Below are 21,303 nucleotides of genomic sequence, written 5' to 3'. Positions count from 1 at the left end.
GATGTGTTGTTACAACCTCCGTCAGTTTGAGCGTCTGCTCCATCTAAATTGTGGACACAGCACGCAAATCATGTAGGACTGCTGGATATGGAACCTTATCAAGCAACAATTAACTATGCGGAAAATCCTGTTTGTTAAAACAGTATCCCTGATCAGAGGAAAAAGAAATGGTGATCAGACCAGTGGTTCAATCACTGCTGAAACGAGGAGTCATTGTGCCATGTGTGTCCCAAACAACACCCCAATAAAAACCCCATTCAGTAAAAGAAAAAAAAAACACTGGCTCAGTAATTCAGAGATTGTTCAGTTTTAAAGTATCAGACGAGCTACAGAGTCACGTTATATGTAGGGAGTGCTATAAACAAGATACAGGCAAGAGTTGACGCACAACTAATCTTTACGCCACCTAAAACAGCGGAGCAAACTGCAGCACGGAGTGATTACTGTCTGTCAGAGTAGAAAAAGGATGAGAAAATGTATATTGAGTTGAAATTCTGTTTCTTGTGCAGCTGGTTGAGACTGTTCAGAAAAGAAATTGCTAGAGGAAAAGGTATGTAAAGCTGATGATTGTATTTGTTTCTTAAACTAAGCACTTTATTTTGTTCTTTCTTTCTTCTTATATAAATGCTGCCCTTGCAAGGGGTTGTCATATTTTGTTCTTTTGTAATGTTTCTGTGGATTTGTTAGAAAGGGGAAGAAAACCTGTCATCGCAAATCATGTAAAACAGTGGCGCAAACTGCAGCACGGAGTGTGTAAAGCTGCGCGCATTACTGTCTGTCAGAGGAGAAAAAGAGTGAGAAAATGTAAATTGAGCTGATATTCTGTTTTCTTGTGCAGCTGGTTGAGACTGATCAGAAAAGAAATTGCTACAGGAAAAGGTATGTAAAGCTGATGTTTATATTTGTTTCTTAAACTAAGCACTTTATTTTGTTCTTTCTTTGTTCTGATAGAAATGCTGCCCTTACATGGGCTTGTCATATTTTGTTCTTTGGTAATGTTTCTGTGGATTTGTTAGAAAAGAGAAGAAAATCTGTATTTGCAAATCATGTCGGATTGCTGGCTGTGGAACCTTATCAAGCAACAATTAACGATGTGAAATATCCTGTTTGAGTTAAACAGTATCTCTTATCAAAGGAAAAAGAACTGGGGATCAGACCAGTGGTTCAGTCATTGCTGAAACGAGGAGTGTCATGTCTGTCTCCAAACAACACACCGATAAACCCCATTTTTGAAACCAGGAACAAAGAAGTACAGATTTGCACAGGACCCGAGGAAAAATAAATACATTTCAGCGTCATTCCTTTAACTGCGGTTGTACCAGATGTTAATGCTATCGTAGTATCAATACCAGCCAGAGCGAAATGGTACACAGTTGTGGATTTGTATTCTGCTGTACACAGGAATACATAGGATTTGTTTAGTTTCACCTTCTGTGACCAACAATATCGCTTTACAAGATTAACGTTGTTTTTTTGTTTTTTTTTTGGACAGTCCAACCGTCTACGCTGCAGCTGTGAGACAGCAGCTTTCAAAGCTGACATTACCTGCTGACTCGGTTTTGTTTGGCGTACATCGACAACATCATCATTATTGTCTCTTATACAGAAAATTGAATTTGAGTTTGTGAAAATTATCAACCAGTTATTCTGTTTTTATTCAAGCGCGTGTCTACGCTTCCTGATTAAGTTTGTGTGGCTTTATTTTGAATATTTTAGAATGAGACTCTGTCTTTGAATGATTTTACTATTCATTTATACCTTTTCTTGTATTTTATACACTTTTTTAAAAACCTTCCTTCCTTTTGAGTTGTATTTTCAGATCTATATATTAGAACTTGGGTGGATGTGAAGGTTTTCCAGTGATCACGTTAACTGGGAAATATCAGAGAATTTCACGATGCTTATCACAAAGGACACGACATGTTTCAAAGTTTTGAGAGCAGTAACTTAAAATTTCAAGTTAGGAGCAGATTTGGTTATCTTCAGGTCACAAATAGTAGTACTTTTGATTATTTGCTTTATATGTTAAGATAAAACCTGAGTTTCTTGTTTAGATCATAATTTTTAGGTTCACCTCTGGAGAGCTTTAAAAAGGTCATATAACCATCTAAAGTGCTACAGACACCCGGACATATCTGTTTGTAGTAAAATGTAATATCTAACAGACTGTTTGAAAATTGTATGATTGAAAAATGTTAATGAGTTAAATGTTAATGAGTCTATTTTTTCCCTTTCTGCAGCTCCGGCTCACAGAATGAACCTTCGATCACTTCGCCGTCATAATCTTTGAGTTTATATACGCAGAGTACGCACAATGCATTCTGACACCGTAAATACTTCATCCGTGAAACTCTGTTCGTATTTTTTTATCGAAGACCCCTCGCAACTTGGATATTCTGACAACATCGCCGACCTTAAATCCTGTCTTTATTTTTTTTTTTTCTCTTGTCTCGTGGTGTAGGCGTACCGTACAGATTGTGAAACACTTGAAGGCCCTTAGTCACATCAACCGGGCGCATTTTTATACTGCTGTGGTGAGTGTTGTTATAGCTTTTTACTAAGTCTGGTAGGACTTCCACGCACCGTCTAGTGTTCTTAGCAGTGAAATTCTAGTCTTTAGCGTTCGGTTAAATCTTTCAACCACGCTCAAAGGTGAGCCCGTCTTTCTATCGCAAAGGTCTGCCTGAAACTGTTTGAGAGGTCTTGTAACAAAAACTCTGTTCCTTGGAAAATGTATCCTCGCCGGTTTATGCAGAGTATCGGAGTCTTGAGATGATAAAAAGTCTTTCACATCTTCCACCCTAACTTTCTTTCTTTCTACCCCGCCGAAACTACCATGATGACTCAGCTTGTAATATAACCTCTTCATAACACGTTTCTCCGCCATCTCTAAGTACAATATAAATTCACCCCCCTCTAACCGTCTGTCTGAACTTCAAAAGACCTCAGACGGAAGGAAGTTTGGGGGGGGGGGGGGGGGGGGGGATAAATGCGCAGTGGACATACGGTGGACAAATGGTCCACAAGTGGCGAGGGGAGGGGTTTATTGGGGGGCCATAAACCTTTCGGCTTGACATATAATATCATATCTGTCTCTCTGGTAGATTTTCAGATGGTAGACCTCAGGCGTGGTTTCATAGCTGTATAGATCGACGTGTGGCGATACTCCACCACTCTTAAATTTGACTAACAACCCCCGGCCATCATCAAGACGCCACGTCTTTTTCATCAACAGATCTTTCTCCATGTTTTTTTCCCTGCCGCGTAACGATTCCACTGCTATGATCACACTTATGTGAAACATTTTATATACAGTACAGTACAATGCACGCCCACTTTCCCCGTCTCACATCTGTTTCTCATATTACTACATCTGGTTCTCATCAGCCTTCAGCCCGCAACATACAATGGCAACCTTGTGTTTTAGTAAATTTCCCGCTCTTTTCCTCATGATCACACCCGTAGGGTATGAGCTCACTCAGGAAGGCGGGCCTTAATGTAAACAGACATCGGTATGCATATTATTATTATCACATCTGGTTCTCATCAGCCTTCAGCCCGCAACATACAATGGCAACCTTGTGACAGGCTAACTTTCCCGCTCTTTTTCTGCTGACACTGACACGTGATATTTACATTACTACATCTGTTTCTCATCATCATCCCTCAGCCTGACATATGAAACTTTCCCTCCAAAAAAAAAAAAAAAAGCCCGCGATTCTTACCTCCCTGAACTCCCACTCAAAGAGAACCCTGCTCTCTGGATGGAAGTTCAACACATTCATGCAGACTACAGAGCAGCCAGTACACATCTACAATATAGCATATGCAAATCTTGACTCACTCTTACGCCGATGGAAAGACAGAACCCCTTTTTTAAATTTCCCGCCTTTTACTCAGACATGACCTCATTCCGGAAGAATGGCGGGGGCGGGGGCGAGGGCGAGGGCGGGGGCAGGTGGGGGGTGCTGGGGGCGGGACTTTTATTTTTCAGGTATTTTTTTTTGATGATTAAATTTATATGACGTCATACCATTTTGACAGAAAGTATATCCTTTATTCTCTCTAAACATCAACCTTCAACTCTGAGAGTTTAACTGTGTTGACGTGCTCGAAATAAAGTTTGAATTCAAACTCAAGCCTGTGCTCTGGGAGTACTTGACTACAGACTGCCCTGTCACCTCTACTCCATGAGAAATGATATAATAGCACAATCAGCAAAACAATCATCCTCATCTGAACTTGAAATTACAGTAAGCAAGTGATATGTGACACTGGTGTGGAATTTGGACAAAACTACACTACACTACAGCCACAGTAGTGCATTTGTAACATTTACAAGCCTCAAATGAAGAATCTAGTCTTCATAATCCACCTAGACTGTACAGGGCTGAAAAAAGCACAATATGCCAGTGATACTAAAGTGAAACAAACAAAAAAAAAATCTCATACTAAACTTTTTTTTTTATTTTGGATGAGAAATCAAGATATTATGACTTGATATCTTAATGGCATATAAACTCTTGCAGCCTCTTTTCATGGTTAAGTCCTGCAGAACAGGCTCTTCTGTGGTTCCAGGTGAACACGTGCAGATGTCCTCATCTAAATTTACCTGAAGACTTTTGAAATCTATTGCTGCCAAAACAGAAACGCACACATGGGGTCAAAGAGAAGTCAATCCAACTGCTCTTCACGAGAGCTTTTTATTGCAGGAATTACAATGAGAATACGTCCCATACTGATTTCCCCCCTCCCATTGAACTCACATCAGCACAACAATAAAAATGGCAACATTCAAGGGTACAAAAACAAAAACGTATCAAAATGTATGTAAAGTAAAAAAAAATAAACGACAAAAAATAAGTACAGAGCACAAAACACTTAAAAAAATATATAAAAATATGTAGGCAGTCTTTTGCATTAAGAGTGTTTGGGAGGACATTAGCTTATTTTACCTGCAGTAGATAAATTAAGTAAGTAAGTAATTTTCACTTGTATTGCCTTTCTGCACCTGCAGCTTTCACATTCAGACCGCCGCTGCACCACTGAGCTAACAGCTGCCCACAGTTATGTCAACAGAAGTAATACAGGCCCAGTTCACTCATATGGGAACACCGTTTTTGTAAAACGTAAACAGTCGATTATTATTTCTGTGTTTCTTCTGATACTCGTGAAAGACGTCGGATGTCTTGGGAAAAGGAGGCAGCTGAGTTCGCTCTGCATGGTTCATATTCCAGGTCACTAGAAAAAAATAAATATTTCAGAGTTAGGAAAAAAAAACAGCTGTAGCAATGACCCACAATGAAATGAAGAGCAATTTCTTAGTTTGGTTGCATTTATTACCTTTTGATTTGTTGACAGCTTCATTGGAGCGCTGGCGTTTTCCTTCAACGGGTTCAGGTTTTTTTGCGAAGTGTCCACACTGAGCTGAAAATGGAAATCAAACAGGTGAGAACATAAACCACACTTCTTTTTTTCTACCTGTCTGCTACTCTCTGTCCAGGACAACCAACTAAGCTGTCCGTCCCATTTCACTATGCGAGAAACCCTGCAGCTCCACAAGCCTCGTGATCTTAATAAACACCTCCTGACTTCCAATATTCTACCAGTTTGCTTTCTGCAACTCAGCCTCAGATCAGCCACGTAACAAAACTCATTCAACAGGAAATGTGGGGAGGCCAGGCCATGTGAGGTGGTGATGGAGGACCACAGTCACAGTGAGAGGGCGTGACATGGAGTACAATGCATTTTGGGCTGAAGCAGCCAAAAGTAAAAGCCAAAAAGGAAAGTGGGCTGTTCATGTGATCGCAGAGTGGTGCTGTGGTTATTTAAGGGGAGATGTTACCCCAGAAGGGAAAATAGGTTCTTAGTTGCTGTCAGGATGCTGTGAAGCCACTGTCAGGATGCCGTCTTTGAATTTGTTTGACTCAATGGGAAATCATTTGTTGTATTCACTGTGGACACAATAAATCACCTCTTGCTGTAAGACGAATTGTATTTTGCCATTTTTTTGAACCATGCACAGCGATTGGTGTCAATCAGGAGGCAAAAAGCAGCGCATCAGCCATGTAATCGGCAGCCAGCATTAAGACTGTGCTCCTTTAATGTGATTAGTAGTAAGCAAATCAGAGGAAGCAGATGCACAAAGAAAGTTGTCTGGTGCGCACAAGTGCAGTGGTGAGGGAGTGCAGGTAGATAGTCAGAAGACCACATAATGCAGTTTGCTTGCGGCTAGTCACTAAGCTGCTAGTCGGCAAAAGGGACAGGGTTTCCATTTTCTGTCCAAACCAATCAATGAGCCGGGTTTGTATTTCATCATGCTTTTCATTCCTGTCTGGCCAGTGTTCGTTTTGGGTGACAGCGCCCCCAAACGAGCAGATGTAACTGTACGACGTCCAGGTGGTTCGGTCCTCTCTCAAAAATGAGGTGTGAAAGCAAACCAAACCAAATGAAGGTGTGGAAATCCGATAAGTAATCAATGCAGAACGAATTTCTAAATCTGTGTAGTAATCCTGATCCCCTGAACCAACTCACCACGCGATTCAAACTAAAGCAGAAAGAAAACATGCCATGCTTATCGGTAAAGGAGGAGACGTCCTATGCAACAGTTCTGTAGCCGCACACACACACACACACACACACACACACACACGCACAAACTCCATCTGTCTGCTCAAGGCCATGCACACAAGGCAGAGCTGCTCAACTCCCACACGGATGGATGAGCTCATCCATGTTGGAGAGGCAACCTCTCAGCCTGTTGTTCTCTCGCACAGGTCAGATGACTGGTTCTGTGGTATCACATGGCCCAGCCCTTGCATGTGATACAAACAGAGTAACAAAACCAGATATAGAAGACCAGATGTTAGAAGAGGCCCCTCCTCAAAAAGTTAAATGTACCTGCACCATTTTCCATTTTGCATGGCGCTGACAGCCACTGTTCAACTGTGATTTTGTCCTGATAAGACAATAAAACATCAGCTGGGACCGAAAAGCATATTCTGGAATTTTTTTCCATATCAAATCAGAAAAGACAAAAACCATGAAGCTGAAGACGCACCGTACTCTAAAAGTTCCACCTTGGGAACCGTTTCAAAAAGTTGTGTTTTGTCATATTCATTCATACTCAAAAACATGCTAAATGAATTTGCAGTCAGGAGTCTGAGGGTGGAGGATGCCATTACTTAAAGCAGGGTTTCCCCAACCCTGGTCCTCGGGGAACACTATCCTGCATGTTTTGGATGTTTCCCTCTTCCAACACACCTGATTCACATGACCAGCTCGTCATCAAGCTCTGCAGAAGCCTGATAACAATGCTGATCATTTGGATCAGGTGTGTTGGAAGAGGGAAACATCCAAAACATGCAGGATCGTGTTCCCTGAAGACCAGGGTTGGGAAACCCTGACTTAAAGGGCCTGCATGTGACCAACAAGTAGGCATGACATTAAAGATGTGTCATTTTTAAAGAAAGAACACAAATGATCTACAGTCAGAAATGAAAAGACAGGAGTGGCCGGTTCCTAACAGGTTAAGACTGCAAATGCGTTACCTGTTGTTTTAGGTTACGTTTGAATGGAGAGGATCATAACAAGCTGTACAGTGTGAAGTCTGGGATTCAGTAATTTTGGGCCAAGCGCTAAATTAAGGTGCCACACTTGGTTGATGTTTGTCGAGTTCGATGTCGTCTCTTACCTGAATCAGCACCAGGGGTTTCCTCCGTTGTCTCTGGCCCCTCTTTAAATTTGAAGGTTTCAGGGAGCACTGTAAACTTCAAGACAATGTTCTCCTGGAGAGCCGAGGGATCCTGGTTTTCACTGTTAGTTTTACTTGTGCGATGATCATCCGACTCTTTTACGGTGACAGCATACTTCTTGGCGTTTTTCTTCTGGTATTTGCGTTTCTTACGTAAACTCATCCTCTTGCGTGGATTGTTCTTCAGGTTCTGCGCAGATAAGAATTTTTGCCTTTGAATATTGCTTGGTTGAAAGCCTTCCCTACAATGTTTGGCTGAATTTTTGTCTTCATAGATTTCCTCACTGCGTTTTCTCTTCGAGGGACTGAGGGACACAGAGAGGAATGCTGGAGGTTTCCGACTTTCATTGGCAAAGTCCACCGAAATACTGTGCTGTTGGTCAACAAAAGAAACAGACTTCTTTTTCTGTGCAGAGCCATACAGTGCAAGCTGTACAGTCTGGTTAGTTGGGGATGAAAGCCAAGCACCAGTATCGTCAACAAAAGTCTCATCAGGTTTTGAAACATTCTCAAGGGCATATGGTGAATCCACATCAGACTGTCTGCATTCTTTTGACCCCAAGGACTCAGCGCTGGTCGGGTCTTCAAGTTTGTCTGAGTCACTTACTTGTGCCTGGACAGGAACTGCTGCACTCATATCTGCCTCGTTTTCCAAACATGGCTGATTTACATCGACAGATGTCACTTGACCCGGTTCATAACCTCCCCAAATGTCCGTTATCTTCAAGACATTTTCACTATTGGTTAGAGTTTCATTTTCAACAAAGCAAACATCATCATCCTCATCACTTATGACAATTGTGGTTGGCTGGTCACTGGCCGTTAAGTCGATGATGTGATCTGGAGTTTTGTTCTTCCCATTTGCTGCATTGACTTTCTCCATGAAAGTGTGAAGCTCCTTGTGCTTCGGTTTACTCACAAATGATCTTGAAGGGATTTCCATTGTTTCTGCTATGCAGTAGACTTGGTCGACCATGTCGTCCTTCAGCTTTGAATTACTGGAGTCAGTCGAGTTGGTATCTTTACATTTGTCCACATTGGGCATCACCAAGCTTTCCGTTTGAGCATTCTCAAAAATTTCTTTTGCCACCTCTGGAGGCAAAAGATCCAATCGGAATGAGTAACACGGCTCAGAGGCACTTTCATTTTCTGAATTTTGACTTGAGTGATCTTGAAGGGTGGAGGCTTCCCCGTCTTCAGCCATCTGAGCAGAACTGAGCTGCGTTTCTGAAAAGACTTGGTTTGGCATCTCACTTCCAGCTGCAATAGAACCTTTTGCGGTTACCACGTCATTTATCTCTTCATCACTCTCATGCTTGTAGTACTTGCACTTCAAAGACCACGGGAAGCCAAATTCTTTATCGATGTCATCAAGCTGCTCATTGACATTTAACCATGATGATGTGTAGGGCTGTTCTGTGTAGACGTCATCCTCTCCAAGAATGAAACAGTTTGGGGATGCTGGGCATGATTTTTCCTTCTCCTCTTCCTGCTCTTCTTGCTCTTTTGGACTATTTGTGTTTGTAAGTGTTGGAGAAGGCACAGATTTTTGAGCATCTTGTTTTTTGTTATCTAGCTGAGACTGTTGAGCGGAATTTTGAGGTTCTGAATCTGCATCATCTTTAGATCCTCCTTCAGTGGTAGTTGTGGACTTGCTGGATTTCGAGCTCAAGTCTGTCAACTCTTTTTTCAGCCACTCGACAAGTTTTCTCACACGTGATGACTTGGATTTGTTCTTCGTGTTGGGAGACATCTGCTCACCGACAGCTTGAAAACCTCCACAGGGTAGTGGTTGCACAACAGCAATGACTTTCGCACCCATAGCAGCAGAGTGAGAGGAGGAGTCACTTGGTTTGACCGGTGACGGCATCTCAGCCGTTGTACATGTTTCTGAGATGTTCTCAGGAGATTGGCTTTTGTTATTTTGGGATGAAAAAAGTGTGGTGGCCGCCTGGGATGAGTCATTGAAGGACGTGACCGAGTTCTCTCTTGAGATTGTGTCTGATAGGGAAACACCTCCTGCTCCAACTTCTTGAGCACCCGTTTTGCTGAAATGGAAAGTCTTCTGCAAAGAACTTGGCTCAGCTGCCGTTTTTACAGTCTGTCTCGTTTTTAATTTTGAAAAATGTAAAGATCGTCTGGAGTGGTGATTTGAGTGAGGTTTAGTCACCGGTTCTTTTATAGGATTAGACCGAGACTTGAGAAATTGCAGCCTACTGTGATCTGAAACATTGTATGCTGGAGGAGGACCAGCTGGAATGCCTGATCGGTTTGCAGTGAAGCTGCTGCTGGGCTCTTGTAGTCTTTCACTTGCATGATTTGAGCTCCATGCAGTATTTTTCTGGAGGGAACTATTGAATCTCTGTGTGACATGTGGCGCTGAATGACTAGTGTTGCTCACAGCTCCCCCACAGATACGCACTGAGCTGAATTCGGCGGGGTATTGTTGAGCTTTCTGATAAGCATCAGATGAGGACAGATTATGTCCATTTGATGAATAGATTGCATTGCTGTTGTTAATACTACAATGAGAAGTTGTCAAGTTAAAATTTGACGGAAAAACAGTGGGGTTGGACGTGTGTTGAGCATTGTTTGGAGAAGTTTGCATGTGATGTACGGTGGCAGGCCGTAACGTGTTGCAATGAGCCATCTGGTTAAATGAGACAGAGGTCGTGTTTGTTGTGTAGGCTGACACAGAGCCCATGAAGACTTGGTTTGAATTTCCATAATTCGGCGGTGCATGAACTCCGTGAGATATCGGCACGCCATTTGTTTCCCTTTGGATGGTAGCTGATAGTTGTTGGCAACTAGTCATCAGTACTTGATTATTATAGTTCACCACTTCAGTTGTTTGCTGAAGTGAAGCTGCCTGATTGGAGACGGCCCGGCCCTGCCAGCCAGACATCTGTGTGCCATAGTATCCTCCATTGCACATTGTCCCTTGAGGTTGTTGGAAACCTGAGTTCACAGTGTTGTACCGACAGGAGTTATTCACATTTCCAGATTGCTGATTTCTCCACGTGTCATTGGTAGGATGAGAGACAGCTTGTGAGTGTCCTCCACCCCGCTGGCATTGCTCAGTCATCAGTGGATAGGAATGCATTTCAGTCTTCTGTTGGTCCTTGCAGCAGATTGAAGGATCAATATTTCTGAAAAGAGATCAGAGATATTACACATTAGATTGATTAACAATTACTTTACAGGTATTTTCAGTGGGGGCATGCATGAGCCTAACTTTCGGTCTTAAATTGTTCATTTACATCTCAGATCAACAGACCACTTCCATATTTCTGGCCTTTTTTTCACAGCTGCATCAGTGGCTTCCTCTTCTTGCCATGTTCTACTCCAGAGGTGTCACATACATTTTACTTCAGGGGTCACATACAGCCCAGCACAGCACAATGGGGCCATAATCGTCCTTGAATTCAAGCTTTAAAGTTTTGTGTATGTGTGGCACAGAGTATAAGTGATAAATTGTGTATTTCCACAAAGCAAATCAATTGCTACAGGAAATGAAAACAATCTCAAGATAAAGCCAATTTTACACTTTCTGGTCCAAAGTTTTTTTGAAATTTTTTAAATTTGCTTCATGATTTGGGAAGAATCCTATATGTGTGCTTTCGGCATGCGTTGTGATTACCGTAACTTAAACAGCAGAAAATTGCTGAAACCGTGTAACTAATCATATGTTGCAGTTCCTGGCTCATGACTGACATTCAACCTCATCTCAGCTGATCACGAGTGTCTGTTGTAATGGTCAAATCCAGACACACTGAACCCAATCCCAGCTGATCACAATTACTTCCTGTGTTGAATAGAAACAGATACCCTCGGGGTGTTTAGCGACTCATGATCTGAAACAACTGTCACTGTCACAAAACATTCTTTGTGTGCAGATGACCAGCGTTGTGGAAATTCTATTAAATGAATGCACCAAAGATGAGTTCCTCGATTCTTTTATTCCAGCCACAGCTAGAAGAGAGGTCTCCACTGTCACCAGTTCAGTGTGAACTCTGAGGTTCTGAGAGACAAGCTGATATATGGCTCACTCCACACTAAACTGTACCAAACATAACACTTTACTTCAAGGATCAATTTAAAAAAAATCTGAAACACAAATGTCGGAATCTTATTATTTTTTCATACAATATACTTCAAAGAGATACATATAATAAAATGAGATGGGTAGCAAAAACACATTTCAAGAAATCTGCATGCCTTTCCAAAAATTGTATTGAATTTTGGGGTTAGAATTGTTACATGCACAGCCAAACATGTTTAGGACTTTGTGTACGGGTTAATCAACAAAGCAGGGATGACTTTTTGGTTGCTAACTGGTAGGGGAAATATCAAAAATTAATTTAAAACAAAGGATTCTGCATAATGTAATAAGATGTGTTTAATATCTGCAGGGGCAGTGACCCCTTGTGGACGTAATAATTCGTTTCCCCGAGGGGTTACGAGGTGAGCAGCTGGCTGGAGCACAAATAATAGTCTGCACATGAACGGATCAGTGTTTAAGAACTGCCCTCTTCAATTGACAAACTGATTAAAATGCAAAGAGCAGAGAGCGTGTACATTTTTCTGAAGCTGTCTTGATATTTTGGAATGTTTTTCGGGTCATTTTCAGTTACGAGGTGACTTTATTTAATACAAACCAGAAAATACATGGAGGCGCTTACGGCCGCGTAATGACGTCACGTGACGTACGATGTTAATCTGCAACGGCACATACAACATGACAGGAGCTGGCGCGTATGATGTTTAGAAGAGGTAAGTTTTTTGTTTTATGTCCACTTCGTTACGTCCAAAAGTAGTTATGTCCCGCAAACATTTTTCTCACTTGCTATTGCGAATTCTGAACGCATTCTCTACTAAACGATCGGCCGTAGCACCAGTGTCTCACTAGGACCCCATAGCTGCCCGAACGGGATGCCCGACTAAAAATTACATCATATACACTTTTGTACTCAATTTCGTGTCCCTGTTACATAAAAAAATGCGTCTCTTCTGTACTACATTACTCTATATAAATTCGAAAAGCAAGAGAGTTATTTTTTTAACAATATTTTCTCATCCTATAAAGTCATAGCTTCAAAAATAGAGAAGAAACTTTGTGAAAATCAACAATTTAAAATTTGACTTTTTTGTAACAAAATGGTACAGTTTAGTGTGGAGTGAGTCATTTACTACGTTTACATGCAGCGAAAATTCGGGTTCAGGTCAATATCTGGGTTTCTGAAACATTAGGAAAACCCCATTTACATGCTGTAACAGACAGAGAGTTACCCCGTTTACAAGTCAGCGCATTCAATCTGTAGCTCCCTTTCCAAACCACGGTGCACGTCATGCTGTTCTCAAAACAAAACAGCTCTGACCGGAGCGGATTTGTGTTGCCAGATTGGGTGGAGTTTCTGCCAAAGCAAGCTTCTTTATTGAACACGGACGGGTTGATTAAATGATTATGTGTTTATGACGTGTTTTTTTATCAAATAAATACGGTTTTAACGTGCATTTTCAACCAAGATGGGGGTTTGGGCTGCTTTCTACGAGTTTCAGATGTTTTTACGGGTTCGATCGACAGATCTGGCAACCTCCTCCACTGGACTGCAGAGGCGGACGCTGCTGCGGTGATTCCGTCCTGTAGACGGAACACAGACAGAACAGTTGTTCTGTTGTACATTATTTTTCTGCAGGCCGTACAAGTCGCCAACTTTCAGAAGGAAGCATGTGCGATGTGCGCGCTCAGAATAACAGTTCGTATCGTGCGTCACGGAAGCCTCACACGGACAAAAGTGTGGTGAGTTTCGCGCCTACTCGTTGCTGGACTCAAAAGACCATGATTCATTGCGGATGGGAGCATGCGCAGAGCCAAAAACAATGTCGCTTAACTCGTTATCTGTTTACACGGCGGCACTTTCAAGTTTGAAAAGGAGGAACCCAGCGGTCTTTATCGGGTTTTAAAAATCTCGAAAATGAGCTTTTCCGGGTTTTGGCGGGTGTTTACATGGCCACGCGCTACTGGGTTATTGCCAATATTCAAGTTTGAAAAGGGCTTGAAAAAGGGTTATTGGCTGTATGTAAATGTACTGACTGTGGCCAGGGGTACAACAGAGTGTCATAACACGTCTTAAGCCCCTTTCACACTGGCCAAAAAACCCATTCAAACCCACTAATAATTGGTTCCTCATGTCAGCGTGAAAGGGTTTAATCAGTATTTCGACCCGGGTCGTTCGACCCTACAGTTGACCCGGGTTTTTAACGGCTCGGCTTCTATCGGCTTTTAGTGGGAGGGGCGAAAGAGTGTGAAAGGCAGAATCAGGTTGACGCGGTAATTTACGTGATGACGTTGATATAGCGTGGCTACGTTAGCGCGCTTGTTGTTGTTTTTAGACAATGTGAAATATCCTTCGTCAAGATAGCGAGACCAGAGAGCTTCTCTTGATCCGTGGGGAAGAGAAGATTCGTCGACAGGTAACGGGGAATGAGCTCTAGTGCATTGTTTACTTTCACTTTACTCCGTCGCGCTGATGATGTCATCAACGTGGGACACTTCAGCGTGGGAAAATGCAAGCGATGCAACTCACCAGCAGGCGGTCAAACCCGGGTCTGCAGGCAGTGGGAAAAGAGTCAAAAGCCGATTGTTAACGGGTCGAAAACACGGGTCAACCCGCTAGTTGCATTGGGAAAAGGGATATTAAAGGCTGTACTCAGTCAGGAAGACACACCTATTTAACATATGAAGTGACAAAAAACAGAACCCACCCCCACCAACCCCTTTTGGTTACAGTTGGTGTGAGAACCCCAGGCGACCATGTGCTGAGGAAGTCTGCTAAAGTTGATAACCATCCCATGCATCACACATACTGCGGTTCTACTCTCCCGGGAGCTCAGAACAGACTGCTGTTTTTGGCTAAGAACAGAGGACCCGCAGCTCCTTGACCGCACTCCTTCCTGTCTGACATCTGACAAATTGATTGTAAGCTGATTGATCCCTGATTGCAATACATTAATGAAACTGGAAATGGATTTCTGGTCATTTGTCTGAATTTCCCACAATATGACAGATACATTTGCAGGATTGGAAGAAAATATGCACAAACCCACAGTGAAATTCAAGGCTTGCCTATAGTGGTGCAACGGATCATCAATGATCCGTGATCCGTTCGGATCAACGTCATCGGTTCGGCACATACGTGATCCGCGGATCGATTTCTAAAAAAAAAAAAAAAAAGTTGAAAGAGTTGTGCTCAGTCCGCACACAGCTTGTGGCAAGCGGAGAAAGGAGGAGAGCAGACATGGCGAGCGGAGGAAAGGAGGAGCTTGAACGCCCCGCGACACTTAAATCCCCTGCATTTTGGTTTCCCTGTCAAATATGATGTTTTGCTAAAAATTCTGATCAGGTCCGGAAGGATAGGCAGTCAGGCGTTGATTGTCGTAATTATGTTTTATTAATTATACAAACCCACAACAGCAAGCCAGAGTGCACTCGCCGAGAATCGCTAAGCAAATCGTGTCACAGATCACTCCCGCGAAACATCAACATTCTCATTCAGTATTAACGCATAAGCAGTCCTTACCGTTGACACAGAGTGGAGAGCCCAACACCCCGGTAGAACAGCGTCAATAGGCTGGGCGTCCGTACGAAACCCACAGCTGACTCTACCAGTCGAAGCGAAACTCTTTTTACTCTTTATACTTCCCACAACAGAGATTGCATATGAGAGGGAGGGCCGGTCCCTCCCACAGTTGATTCCGCAGTGAGTCACCGTTCCTGCCTCACAAAAATGTTTGTGAAACAGAAAGGTGCTCCCTGATACCACCAGGTACGACTCCCAAGCATGATTAAACGGGAAGGCGCTCCCTGACACCACCAGGTAATTATGCAAGCATGGTTATATGCCAGTGATCTGACCGGGACGCGGGTCAACATGATCTGGCCGGGACGCGCGTCAACAAATAAATTTTATTCTCCTCACATATGACAACGAAGGAAAGAGGTCAGTGGGCAAAACCGCAACGGTGTGTGTCGGCACTGTGGCATAAAAAAGCCATATGAAAGTGGAAACACATCGAGCATGTCCGCACATTTGAAGCGACACCGCAACATTTAAGCAGCCTCTCCCTGCGCAGTCCGACCGGTCCAGGTTCTTTCATTCTCCTTGTTTCAAGGAAGATGTCTTCTTATGTTTACCTTTGAGTTTCATTTTACTAATGGACTTTTGAACCAGCCTTTTTATGTTGCTGTTGCACTTTAAATAGATTTTTGGTTCATTATATTTTAAATGAAGGAGATATTCATATAAATTGCACTTTTAAGTTGTTTTTCAATAATAATTATGATAAAAGAAGCTATTGTGCTTTGTGCAGTACTTTTATATATTTAAATTTGATAATTTAAGTTTTTAATAAAGAGACAAAACAGTTTGGGATTTTTTTTGCTTTTTGCCAATCTGTAAAATGATCCGATCCGATGACTCTTGATCAGCGAACGATCCGATCCGTGAGTTTAGTGATCCGTTGCACCACTACTTGCCTACATAATAAAACCGACTATAAAAGCAGGGAAACTAAAAAACAATGCATGAAAGACCTAAACCTGAGGGATATATGGAAAGATCGAAACCCCACAATGACAATATAGTCCTGTTTTTTCTAAAACTCACAAGTCCTGCTTAAAAATAGATTTCTTAATTTCAGCCAGCTTAAAGGTGCATTAAGGAGTTTTACAACCTAAAAAATACTTATTTTCCACCATATATATGTTCCACATTTTTAATGATGTGTACAATGTGCCCTGACATATTCATTGCAAGTACCGCTAACAGCACTAAATTGTCACTTGAAAGTTGCAGTGCCGGTCCGGCACCAGAATTTTTTGGGGGAGAATTTGAAAGGAATGACGTAATGCGCGCTCCAGCTGGTTAGGTTTTGCTTTGTCCGCCATTACTCCGCCAGATGCTTAGTGAGCAACAACTGAGCAGGAGCTTCCAGAACGTAAGAAAAGACTGACTTCTAGCACTGCCACAGCTCCAGCACAGACCCCACCAGGTAAAAGAAACTTAAATTTCACTTGAGCGCTACTAAAAGAGCGAGGAAGGAGTTCCAGTCTTCCGTGCACGCAAGCTTTTTTCACTAAGCTGCATTATGCCCAAGGCAGGGGCACTGTTTCATATAAAACGTGCAAACTCCTTAATGCACCTTTAATGTGAAAAATTGAGGACTGCAATTACAACTGTACTCTGATTTCAGACCATGTTGCAAATACATTCCTGCAAAAAGTGGCTCCAGGACCCAGAACTGATGTCCTTCACTAGAGAAAAAAAAAATAGATATTTCATTCTTCACTAGGGGTGGGACGAGACAGAAATTCCATGAGACGAGATGTCTCACAAGATTGAGTCCACAAGATCGAGACGAGATTTTAATGTTTACATGCACAGCCGCACTGCCGTTTCTCATGCATGAAGCGCTGCGTGCACACACACACACACACTCACTCGCTCTCTCTCGCGCGCGCGCGCGCACACGTTGCTCTCTTCTTTCTTTTTTTTAACCGCACAAACTTTTTTTTTTCCCCCTGCACCTCGCGGTCTATCTGGTGACTGGTTGAGCTCCCCTGGTTTACATGATCAGCGATATCCCCATTCGTTTGCATGTTCAACCTTATTTTACACAGACACCACAGAGGAAGAAGGGCGCCGCAGGCGCTGCAGGCTCTCTCTGCATGTTGTTAGAAAAAGAGTGTGAGCTGGCAAGACGTGGTAATATGGTCAATGATGCAATGCACTGTTTTTTCAGTAAAAGAAGAACTGAACTATCGTTTCCGCACATTTTATTTACGTCGTAGCAATTAAGCTGTATTGCAAGTAGTTTGTGTACTCAAAAGACCAAGATTCCTTGCGGATAGAACATGGGCAGAACAGTATTCATTTCCCTTTCGACCGGGTTTTTAAATATGAATATGAGCATATTCGGGTTTTTGCTCGTGTTTACATGGCTGTAGGCCATGTAATATATTATTCCATCAATTTTCCAGTTAAGAAGGGGTTATTGCCTGCATGTAAACGAACTCACTATCGTTCAACGCATGAACGAGAAACCTCGCGGGACTTCGATCTTGACACGAGATCCCGTCCCATCCCTATTCTTCACCAATGTGTGAGTTATCTGAAAGTATTGAAGGCATTTAAAGCATCAACATATCAGTTTGTTTGGCTCATATAACCAACTTTACAAGCTCCAAATCCAAGAAAATTGCTATTGGAGGGGGTAAAAATAGAGGAAACCTTCTTCAGGTCATGATGTGTAACTTCTGAGAGTCCAATTTAATGAAACAAAGTTACAGAATCAAATGAAATGTCTTCTCTGCAGAGGGTTTTGGCTTTGTGTCTGCAGACAACAGAAGAGCGAAGAGCGCGCATGAGTTCATGTCGTTGACAGCCTCTGCAGCTAGTCCTGTTCTTCCTTTCACAGGATAAAGCCTTCCTGGTTTGCAGGATGTGTGTCATGCTTATGTACAAGTAAAAGAGTGCACAGGACACACAGAGAGACGGGACATCCAACAGATGAACAAGCACCAAGCAGATAAGCATTCTCCCCCAAAAGCACCAACAGAACTTAATCTTACATTTTCAAGTACAGTCATAAATAGTTTTGCTTTATCGATGTCAACACTCCTCATCGTGGCCAGGTTTCTTGACAAAATGTAATTCAACGAATTACCTCACAATGAATATTCAATGCACATTATTTACTTCTAAGCTTTCTCAATTTTTCTAACTATCTTCTATCTTTTTAGTCCCCTCTCCATGAGCCAATTCCCCCATTTTGATTTGATTTGATTTATTTATTCATTTCGAACATGCCATAAATAATATAATAAATAAACTGAGATATAAGTAAAAAAAAAAAAAAAAACCCAACAACAAAACAAAAAAAGCAATATTAATAATCCAACAAATTAATAGAGTCCGACATGGGGTAGGAAGAAGCATAAGCTTATTTACACCTACCCCCTCTACACTAACAATTAGTGTCCTGAACGTCTATATTTCTATATTTACATAATCAATATTTACTTAAAAGAAAATTAACAAGGTAAATAAACATAGTCACAGATTAAATAGACATTAAGTGAATAAAACAAAACCCACCAAAAGAAAATAAAAAACAGACAGATAGAAATAATTTGTGAAAACACCAAACTGTTATAAGCCTTCTTCCTCCCTGTACCTCGTGAAAACCATGTATTTTCAGTTTTTAACTACTGTACAATTGTCTTAAAGGGCAACTCCGGTTTTTTGACGCATGCTCATATTCACTCAGACAAACATCGTGCAGCTCGGAGTCCTTCAGAAGTTATTTAGATCCTTACCGCGGGCCACGGCAATAGAGCTTTAGGACATAATCTCTGCAAAATTGCTCATTTCGGCTATATTTTTTCATCCATCACCAGTGTTATCACAAAGTCAGCTCATCTACCGTCTTCAGATGGGTCAGACCAGCGCCCCGCCTCGACCCAAAAGTAGGTCGACCCTAAGTGGGAAACGTGTTCACACTGTCGCTCTGGCTCGACCACAGGCCGCCACCTCAGTTAGGTCGAGCCAAATACCTTCGGTGGGAACACGCATAGAGAAGACTTTAATCACCCAGCTGAAGAAAGCTCTTGCAGGAGAGCGCCCCCTCTTTGTTCGCTCCTCGAGTATGAATATGATCTTTCAAGAAGGGTACAGCGCCTTGACTCCCCCCCCCCCCCCCCTGCTCATATTAGCCATGTGAACATGCAGCCCCCAGTCTGTTCCTTCCAGTTAGCCGAGACTCGCTACAGGTGAGATTCTCAGAAATGTCTGTGGGATTCTCTACATTGCAACCGGCCTCGGACACCTTTTCAATAAAAAAACCACGACAGTTTCAAACTGCGTTTTTCCGTCAAGACAATATATGTTGAAAGCATTGGCCTTTCAGTTCTCACTGGCCTTTTAGTTCTGGCAGGGGGGACAGTCGATGTAAACTAGCCTTTTGGCTAACTCGGGTGCGTTTACATTTATTTTTTTATATAAAATGTTTATCAATGCGCAGTGTCCCTCCGAAACAAATAAAGGAAAATTAATGAAATGAATGAATTTCACTCAAACACATCCAAAAATAAGCGAGATAAGCAGTTTGAAAATGCACAATGTAAAGGCAAAATGTTGAAAAATATGTCCCAATGTGCATCATTAAGGCAGAGAAAAGTTGCAGAGATTTGCCCCCCCCCCTGGTTTACAGGATAACTACTTTAAAGCTCCCCCGCATGCAAACCAGCCCGTCCTGGTGCATCACGACAAGCGCTGCACTTTCAGCGAAAAAAACTTTCATGAAGTTAATTCACGTCCGTTCACTTTTCTTTCGCAACATATCCTCGTCGCGACCAGCTACAAAACGCACCGAAAAGCCACATAAGGTCTCAGACTTACTTTCTTTCTGTCTTTCACGACGGAGTCCTCGCTGCGCCGCAGAGTCTGGTGTTCATGCCGCTTCTCCGTGTCGCTCCTCTGCTTTCTGCTGGCTGCACGAGCTCTTTTATGGAGTTACCGCGGAGCCACAACAACGCCTCCTCCCTCCCTCGACATCCACATGCAACCTTTGTCTTTTGTGTTTCCAACTTCTCCAGAAGGAGGAGGAGGAGGAGGAGGAGGAGGAGGAGGAGGGGAAAGTCGGTCCTCCCAGACAGCAGACATGGGCCCCTTATGGCGGGGGCGGGTCTCAGCACCACTTTATGAGACCTAAACCCCCCCGAAAACATGATTTGTGAACTTTTTTTTATTTTTCAGAGGAGGGGGGCTAAATATTGGCAAAATGTTGTTTCCTCCGTGTATTCCCTTTATTTTATTAGTATTATTTTTGTATGATCATAATCATGGATCAGATGCAGAATTATGCCATTTTTTTTAACGTATGGTTTTTCGCACACTGAAAGTCCCAGAATTTGATTTTTCTTTTCATCTTGTGAGCACAATATTATTTAATTGCACACAGTGATTAACTTGTGCCCACAAGATAAATAACTTGTGCACACTTAATTAATTCAGTAAAGTTGGCCTGATAATCACAGATTTGAAATTTTGGCATCAATAACTCTCTAAAAAAATGTCATTTACACACAAAAGACACATCTTCCCCATCGGTATGATGTGGTCAATATGCCACAGACTCATTTTCAAAATCAAAAGGGACCGTGTGCAAATTTCAAAACTTCAGATACAACAAAACTGTCCAGCACTGTCACTGATATTCCTTACAGTCTCATTAAAATCACTACAGACTTGTCACTTGACACAATTAATCTGAGAAAAAAGACTTCTTAATCATTTGTATGGATATTTATGAATAATAAAATTCAACAATCTGTCTTCATCGTTACAGTGGTCTTGTAATTTGTATTTCTGCTGCTGCATAAAATGAGCTTGTAGCATATAGTTCACTACACACCAGTGGAAAAAGATGTCTTTTGTGTGTTAATGATGTTTGGTAAAGAGTTTTGTTTTGTTTTGTTTTTTGTTTTTTTT

General features: G+C 42.1%; 1 protein-coding gene across 2 annotated transcripts; it reads right to left on the bottom strand.

The window, feature by feature from the left end:
• Positions 1 to 4,678: 4,678 nt before the first annotated feature.
• amn1 (antagonist of mitotic exit network 1 homolog (S. cerevisiae)) lies at positions 4,679 to 20,341 on the bottom strand. Of its 2 annotated transcripts, XR_003931863.1 has the most exons (5): positions 20,212 to 20,341; positions 7,694 to 10,902; positions 6,901 to 6,958; positions 5,344 to 5,427; positions 5,191 to 5,241 (listed from the first exon to the last, which is right to left on the bottom strand). XR_003931863.1 is itself a non-coding variant. In XM_030097288.1 (4 exons), exons 2-4 carry the CDS (start codon positions 10,854 to 10,856, stop codon positions 5,102 to 5,104), a joined length of 3,387 nt encoding a protein of 1,128 aa, XP_029953148.1. In that variant the 5' UTR covers positions 10,857 to 10,902; positions 20,212 to 20,341; the 3' UTR covers positions 4,679 to 5,101. The 2 variants fall into 2 exon arrangements, 1 of the variants encoding a protein (XP_029953148.1); XM_030097288.1 differs by lacking the exon at positions 6,901 to 6,958 and having other exon boundaries at positions 4,679 to 5,241.
• Positions 20,342 to 21,303: the final 962 nt, after the last annotated feature.

The sequence above is a fragment of the Salarias fasciatus genome, chromosome 7, assembly GCF_902148845.1.
Source record: "Salarias fasciatus chromosome 7, fSalaFa1.1, whole genome shotgun sequence".
In the NCBI taxonomy this organism is placed as follows: Eukaryota; Metazoa; Chordata; class Actinopteri; order Blenniiformes; family Blenniidae; genus Salarias; species Salarias fasciatus.
The sequence above is the reverse complement of the archived record's forward strand: the minus strand, read 5'-3'. Positions and strand labels throughout refer to the sequence as shown.

What these genes read in the sequence shown, in the direction of transcription:
- amn1 (XM_030097288.1), bottom strand. Translation starts at nt 10,856, where the DNA reads ATGCATTCCTATCCACTGATGACTGAGCAATGCCAGCGGGGTGGAGGA. An exon ending in AACCCCTGGTGCTGATTCAG is followed by an intron (nt 5,428 to 7,693) that starts GTAAGAGACGAC and finishes TTCCATTTTCAG; the next exon opens with CTCAGTGTGGACACTTCGCA. An exon ending in AGCTGTCAACAAATCAAAAG is followed by an intron (nt 5,242 to 5,343) that starts GTAATAAATGCA and finishes ATTTTTTTCTAG; the next exon opens with TGACCTGGAATATGAACCAT.